The sequence below is a fragment of the Helianthus annuus genome, chromosome 12 (genome assembly GCF_002127325.2).
Source record: "Helianthus annuus cultivar XRQ/B chromosome 12, HanXRQr2.0-SUNRISE, whole genome shotgun sequence".
NCBI lineage: Eukaryota > Viridiplantae > Streptophyta > Magnoliopsida > Asterales > Asteraceae > Helianthus > Helianthus annuus.
The window spans coordinates 33410197-33418835 of NC_035444.2; the positions used below are offsets into that span (position 1 = coordinate 33410197).

The window sequence follows — 8639 nt, forward strand, 5'->3', positions numbered from 1 at the left end:
CAACGATAAAGTCAACCATTTTATTGATCAAAACCATTATTTGAATGAACAATGATGTTATATAGTATTTTAAACAAGGATGTTATATAGTTGCATTTGACTTTTAAAAAGGTTGCACTTATTGTAACTAAAATCTTTAAAAAATGTTGCATTTGATATAAAAAAAGTTGGGTTTTTCTACTGAAAATTATAAAAATGGTTGCATTTTAGAGTAGCAAAAGTTGCATTTGAGGTAGCAAAGGTTGCATTTAAATATCAAGTGCAACCCTTTCAAAAAAAGTTGCATTATTTAAGAAAAGGGTTGCATTAGGTCTAATGCAACTTCATCTAATGCATCCCTTGATAAAAGGTTGCATTAAGCCTAATGCAACCTTTTCAAGGCCTAATGCAACTTTTTATCATGGTTGCATTAGCTTCATTTTCTTGTAGTGTACCCTAAACTTGAAATCACAAAAATAATCAAAATTGAACCAAGAATCTTACTTGAAAGCGTTAGTGTTAGCGAGGATCGATCAATAATGCGTCTAATTGCTAGATCCAAGAATCAACTAAGGGTGGAATGGTGGTGATGAGGTGCGACATGTTTAGGGTGAGGGTTTGGGATCTCGATCACCACAAGGTGGGAGGGGTAAGGTTTGTGTTATTTTTTTATAAAAATATTTATATAAGGGATCCATGGGTTGAAGGGTGTCCATGGATCATCTAGGTGATCTATGGGTTATTTTAATTGAAGTTTCAGTAATTCCCCTAAACTACAATTTCAATTCCTTCTGTTTATTAGAAATTACAAATCCACGTACTTACACCTAGACGTATGCGATATAATACACGTAAAGGCCACATAACATATAACTTCACATAATTTATATTTATTTAATTGTTCGGGAATTTATTTCGATTGATCACCAACAGTCGGGGACAGACTCGTATGAATCTATTGTTCTCCGAATTACCGTTATGTGAGTGTTCGTGAAATAACTGACACACTTAATTAACCCTCATCAAGTGTAATGCATGAGTGAATGTTTGAGATAACGAAGCTTGTGTTAACGGTGTTAACCTGAAAATGTCGTGTGTCACACACATACATACATACATACATACATACATACATACATACATACATACATACATACATACATACATACATACATACATACATACATACATACATACATACATACATACATACATACATACATACATACATACATACGATTTTAAAATTAAAAAAAAAACTAAAAAAATTTAATAACTTTACGGGTGAATAGTGTCCCCTCATATTTGAGGCTTCAACATGGCTCCCCTCAAAATTTGATGGAGAGAATATGAAGATGGGGAGGCTCATGGAGGAGAGAAATAAGATGATTTTATGCTTTTACTTAAAAATTTAAAAATGTGGTATGGTTTAAAGGACCTGATGTGAGTGCTCTATCGAATGTCCAGCCTCAAATATAATCAACATGTTAAAGGAAAACTCCAAGCATGCTCGAGGGGCAGTAGCATTAGGATGAGTAACCTTCTAGAAAGTCTATACCTAATGTCTCGGGAAACCAAAACCAAATCTATTAACATCTTATACTTAAAGCTGAAAATAATATTTGTTGCTATGAGAGATTGCATCATATACTTATTAAGTTTTATAATTCATATGTGATCTATATCAAACCATATATGCATCTTCAATACTATTTGTAGACATTTTCAAACTTTTTTACGATAACAAAACATATCATCATGTCTTTCGGGGTTTAATATATTTTGTTTCAAGTCAATAATCGCTTGCATATATGTGTTTATAAGTGCACCAAAGTTTGATAAATGCTGGATAGTGCTGAAGTTTCAACATTGAAGGACTGATCTTGTAATTATGTGAAAGTGTCACAAGTTTGGACAAGGGTTCTTATTCATGAGAACTTGTGGTTTTATATGGTGAGTACTTGTGGTTTTATATGGTGAGTACTTGTGGTTCTAGTGTGCGAACTTGTAATTTCTATTTAGTGGTGAGTACTTATTTGTTAACTACTGAGGCTTCATTGTAAGGTGTGCGAACATGTGATTGTATATAAGCTTTGTGATGTATGCAATCATAAGACATTCAATGAAACAGTGAAATTTTAGAGAAAACTACTTGTGCAAACAAACCCTAGCTTTGTGTTCATTATTCAATCTGTGTGATTGTTGATTGTGAATGCTCTGTGTATTCACGGTTCTCATCTTCTACACCTTCTGTACGATCTACGTTGCAGTATGAGGCACGCGGTGGTATCCACACATCGCGTGTGTGTTCGATCGGTCCGGTTCGTGTGTTCGTTGAAGGAAGACGACCTTACAGTGTTTATCAAGTCCATCGGTTATAGGATTTAGTACAAATAGATCAACCCAACCTCTTTTAGCCATAACTCATTTGGATTGTTATTCTTCAAAAAAGGTTGTCTAACCTACGCCATTGACTTAACTAGTTCACACAAGATTCAAGGAACATTACAAGACAACATCGTTTTTTATTACCAACCTAATACCATGCTAAAACAAATGGAATAATTTGCAATACACCTACAAATATTTATTTTCAAAAAGCTCTTCAAATTATCTTCAGTTGCCACATAAAGCAATAGATAAGTCTAAATTAACACAACACGTGTTTGAATAGCCATGGTTTACATTAGACGTCGAGTACACCTCACTAGTGTCACTCGTTGATGAACCGTAATTACTGCTCCTTTGTGTCGAGGGCTGGTGCAACGAAAGCGTCAACAATAACCCATCTTCGTCTTCATGTTCATCTCGAATGCTTCTTGAGCTCTCTAATTTCCGTCTCTTAAATGGTCCACATCTTCCAGCACCTTCCAAAATCTGTGTAAAACATATACATCACAAAATTGTAATCGTTTTTACTTTTCAAGGACTTAAATATGCTACATTCCTTTTCAACTCAAGACTTTGACCAAAAAACAACCAAGTATCAGATTCGAACGAGACACTTTCAGAAAATCATAAATACGAAAACGTAACAAAAATCAATGAATGCCTAATTTCCGACCAAACACCTTTTATATATCTTTGAAATTCTTCACCCATATCCACCACAACATATTTTCCACACAAAACAAAACCAACCTTACTCTATGCATTGTATATAAAATTATATGTTACTATACAGCCTATAGGCACTAAAATAAGACTGTCTTCTAATAAATGGACAAGATGTGACAAATTACTTTAATAACCAGAATACGAATTCGATAAACACCTCTACACTCGTCAGTTTTTTCCCCTTTTCAACTTTTTATAAAACAAAAGTATGCATTAAATTTTAGTATGACAACTATATTATAAAAATAATAATCCATCTCTTTGTAAATAAATTAATTTAATAAGTAGGATTTTCTTATCCCTGATGAACCTAACCCCTAAAAATTTTATTTTGAGCATAATGTATGATTATAAAGATTCGTATGGTATATATGTCATGACAACACAATGTAGAAAGTACAAAATTGTTGCTTAGAAGTAGTTTTTTTTTTGGTAGATGTGGATGTAAAAACAAAGCAAAGAAAAAGCATTCCAAGAAACCAAACAGGAATTTAGAGCAACAGCATATTCTCTGCTTTTGAAAGCAACACATGCATGCCAAAGAAATCATCCCTTACTTTGTTTACTAGAGTTTAAAGGCTGATTTCCGTATGTTTGTTCAATATTGTACAACTCTAAAAGCATTAGGGTACAACACACTCAAGACTTAACACACTATATTGCAAGAATACACCGTGCGTACGTGGTCACGTGGATATCAGGATTATAGGGATGCGTTTATACATGTGTACCGTGTACGTGTATATAGACAACCCTAAAACCTATCATATAACATACACATTTAATAAGAAGATTTAATCATCATGTTACAGAAGGATTTTACTTTTTAAAGGGTAAAATTTAACGATTTACAAAAGGATTACTAAAAATGTAGGATTATGCATAGCTTTTGTATTTGTGCTCTATTTATCTTAACTTATAAAATAATTACCAAAGTCCAAGCCCTATCGGTATCAAGATTCAAGGTGTGTATATCGTAAATATAATTTTCTCTGACTAGTTAAGGGTTCTAGTCTCATCGTAGAGATTACTCCATTAGTATGTGTATCTTTGGAAGACTTATGTGAGCTATTTTGAGCTATTCGTTTTAAAAGAATTAATACAAAAGCAACTAAAATAGGTTTTATATTTGTATAAGAACTCCCAATTAATATTGGACCTTCACCTCAAATTAGACAAACAAAGTAGGTAACTCTTTGAATTCTTACCAAAGAGCATGATATAGGTAATTTAAAAAGAATATAAATACTCATGTTTAATTTATTTGTTTAATTATATATATATATAGAGAGAGAACCTTTACCAAGTCAGATTCCTGATGAAGAGCATTTACATGGGTAAAAGAAGGATGCAAGAGAAAATGTGGGAAAGAATGAAGAGTATGCTGCCATGTGAGATTCCCTCCAGCTTCCTTTTGCTCTCTTTCTGCTTCATTTCCCCACCATTCATGCTTACCATTTCTTGTCTCCATTCTCCCTCTAATAATACATAAGATTTAAATATTTGAAATTAAAAAGTAAACTCAACATGCAAAGGCAAACTAAATACATTATAATCTTTTTTATAAAAAAGTATATAACATTACAGAGTCTACAACTTATAGAACGTACGATACCATTTTTACAAATTTCAACATGTTAATTTACAGCTAAACACCAATGTGAAGTTACATTGATCATACAAATTGGTGCTGAAAATGTCAAAGCTACATCGTTTTATATACTATAAACATTGGCGGACCCATATGGTCCGGGTCGGGGTCCACGGACCCCAATGTTTTTTTAAAAATAGTAGATTCGGTATGTTAAATTTATCAAGTACCCCATAAAATAAATTAGTTGGACCCTATAGTATTAAAAGCAAAGATGGTGTGGTGGTAAATCTCCTTTTCCAACACATAGATCCCAAGTTCAAGTTTTACATGTCTTGTTTTTTAGTTTTTTTTTTTCATCAAAATTAAATTAGTGTTTTAAAACAGCACAACCACCCATTGAACCTCTAATTTACTTTTTTAAAATGATAAATTGAATGTCAATGTTATTTCACATTTGATTACCAAATAAGACTTCCAGCATATAGTGGCGTTCATTAAAAAAAACTCAAACAAAATTTTGAAGTTATGTGAATTGTGTTGTTTAGCTAGCTATTGGTTCCAAGCAAGTTATTAAACACCACTATTTGATAACTTGATGCTTAAAAATGGTTCTTAATAATGTAGTGGTTTCATGTCCACAAAATGCTTCTACATTACTTCCTAGTCCCGACCCAACTACGATGACTGACCAAAAAATTTTAATGTTTGGTTATGAAAAATTCTTACACAAAAACTGGACCCCAGTGAAAAATCATGGGTCCGCCACTAACTATAAATGCATAACGTTTTTATACTTTATATTTAGAAGAATAGAAAAAGTGTGCCGTACAATATGGCTTAACATACGAAGCGTACGCAATATCAAATTCGCACGTTATGTTTAAAAAAATGTAAATCGCATGTTAAGAAAAAAATGAAAATTGCATATTTATAAAAAAACCAAACTTCGCATGTTAGTAAAAAAAACAAAATTCGTATGATGTTAATAAATGCCAAAATCGCATGTTATAAACCAATTTTCACATGTTGATACTGAATGTCGTACGTTTCCTGTATGTTAAGCCAATTGTACAAAAGCCGGCCTCGAGAAGAATACTATATGATATTTGAACAAACCTTTTAGAAGGGAGAGTGTAAAAGGAGTAATGAGGATGTGAATCTTCAAAGTTGGGCTTTAACTCATGATCAAGACATCCATCATCATGATCCTCAACTGATTGTCTTCTTCTTGATCCAATGAAATTGGGATCTTCATCTCCTGATATAAATGTTCATAATTAATCATGATCATTATTAGTTGCCATAAGTGAGACCAATTAGTGTCCCCACATTAGACAATATACATAAATAAACAAAAAGGTATGGGAATAAAAAGGGAAGAATCTTTTTCTTTTATGGAAAGTACATATGTGTGTATTGACCCTAATTTGAAGACAACCAATTTAAGAAGGGATTTTAGTGAAACCATAATAAATTGGAAGATTTCATAGATTTTCCTAAGCTAGAAGAGGGGACAAAGTTGATTTGTTCACTGCTTGCTTCTCTATTTAGGTCAAAGAGACCACATTTTAGGGTAGATAAATAATAAATGAAGGAAGTATGTGTGTACTTAATTCCCATTAACAACTGACCAATATCTTGATCGAAGAAAAATACGAACTTAAAATTTAGAAGTTAATTTTTTTGAAAGCTTGCAAAAATACAAAAAATGTATTAATACAAAGTTGGTCTAAAAATATATAAAAATCAAACAAATTTAGAACTAGGGTTTTGTTGTTGATCAAATGGCCTTTTGACATAACATGATAGTTTAGAAGTATACCTCGTTTATTTCCATCACTCTTCATGCTTCTATACATCTGTTAAATGGTTTCATTAATACATATAAATAAATCATGTTCACATGAAAAGATAGTTTTTTTATATAAAAAAAATAGAAGAATGATGAAAAATAGAACCTGGAGATGACTTTTGACATGGGAAATGGTGAGACCTCTTACATCCATCATCTGAAGAACAAGCTTTGGTGTAGCTTCTATACACATACATACATAAGACATTAAATCATCATCATAAACACACCAATTCATGAAAGAATAGTTAACTTACAAGAAAATGATTTAAAAAACTTACTTTCAGGACCTCCAATTCTGTCAATTGCATGAACAAAAGCATGATGAAGATCAGGAGTCCATCTAAGTCTTGGAACCTTTGATCTTATGTATTGCCTTACAGCTCCAGTCCTCCCACAACTTCCCATCTTTTTCTAAATCAAAAAGGCTTCTTAAAAGTTACTTCAGTTACAGGCTTTTAACACATGGGTGTTCTATATAATCATCAAGAACCATTCAGAACTCTTCCTTATTTTCTTTGGCAATCACCTTGAACCTGTCGATCTTCTCCTAACCACTGTGTGACTATAGAGGTAGATATAGAGAGAGAAAGAGAGGATTGAAGAAATAAATTGATCTTGGGTCCAGTCAGCTATATATATAATATGATAACCATGAAAAGGTTGAATTATAAAAACACTGCGACAAGTATTTTGATTTTACATATTTATTCAACATGTTTTAAAAGCTGTATTATTAGTATTATCATTCTGTTCACACTTGAAACATTATTTATTAATATTTACAATTGTCAAGCATTGAAAATGGCAGCTTACTCTTAAATATATAAGGGTGAAGGGGGTGCTCACCTAATAGGTGAGTCCCTTCTCTTACGCCAAACCAATCCCCGTGTGCCACGTCAACTCCCCTCTTAAACTCCCCTAACACCCCCATTTGATGGCGCCACTCCCCTCTTAACTCCCCTTATTTTTTTATTCAAAAAAAATGTTGGTGCACTTGTGTCTGTACTTTGTCTGTATTCGGTCTGTATGTAAACGATGTCCTAAGTCAGTCTGTAAATTGACCAAGTCATCTATCCTCCTAGTTTGACTTGGCCAATAAGTTGTATGTATGTCTGTATCAAAGGATAGCCTCGAAGGATACTGTTGATCCTTCGAGGTGCTCGAAAGATATGCTTCGAATGATAGACCTCGAAGGATCATCCTTCGAGGTCCCTGCTCATCCTTCGAATGAAATGTCCTCGATAGATGATCCTTCGGACCATCTATCGGATCCTTCGACCAGACATCATGGGCTGGGTATATATATACCCATGCAGTGTAGTGTGAAAGACAGAGACTTAGACAGATAGAACACACACATCCGAGAGATAGCTTTGAGAGCATTCTGTCCGAAACACACACACACATACTTTGAGAGTTTGCAAACAGATTGTAAACATTGTGCTTGTAACCGGAAACTTTCTACGCATTAATACAAGTGGTGTTAATCGTTGAATCTTTGTGTGTTTGTGTTTGTTCTTGCATTATCCCGGTTTGCTCGCTAGCTTGGATTCCGCACTTGCTAGTGGGTTAGTATAACAAGGTTTAGGTTTGTTCTCGATCCTCCGTCGAGGGACCTACAAGTGGTATCAGAGCTTGGCTCTTTACCTTGTTTAAAACCGGGTTATTCAAGTTCTTGGTGTGTGTTTGAACACTTGGTTTAACACCCGTTTTTGTTGGTTTTTCTACACTTTTAAACTGGAAAACGTGTTTTAAACTTACCGGGAGTGTTCGTAAGTGGGTTGGGTAACTTAAAAACTTGTTTTTGAGTGTGTTGGTAATTTCCGGCCATATTCCGGTCAATATTCCGGTGACTGGTTTGAAGATAAGGTTTTCCTTTTTGGGTAAACTATCTTTGAAAATCTTGGTTGGTGAGAAAGTACACTCTGCCATACCCTTTTGCCGAAAGTTGACTTACCAACCCATCACCTTTTCACCAACCCGTCACACCTGTGTCAGTGTGTCAGTGCACATTCGAAAGATATCCTTCGACTTCGAAAGATATCCTTCGACATCGAAAGATCATCTTTTGATCAAGGAAGGCTCGAAAGATCA

The 8639-nt window shown here is 33.8% G+C and overlaps 1 protein-coding gene across 1 annotated transcript; it reads right to left on the reverse strand.

The window, feature by feature from the left end:
• Positions 1-2527: 2527 nt before the first annotated feature.
• LOC118484859 (putative Myb family transcription factor At1g14600) lies at positions 2528-7165 on the reverse strand. The gene is made up of 6 exons (XM_035980897.1): positions 6824-7165; positions 6649-6725; positions 6513-6549; positions 5807-5948; positions 4400-4574; positions 2528-2856 (listed from the first exon to the last, which is right to left on the reverse strand). The coding sequence occupies exons 1-6, from the start codon at positions 6948-6950 to the stop codon at positions 2596-2598; spliced, it is 819 nt and encodes a 272-aa protein (XP_035836790.1). The 5' UTR covers positions 6951-7165; the 3' UTR covers positions 2528-2595.
• Positions 7166-8639: the final 1474 nt, after the last annotated feature.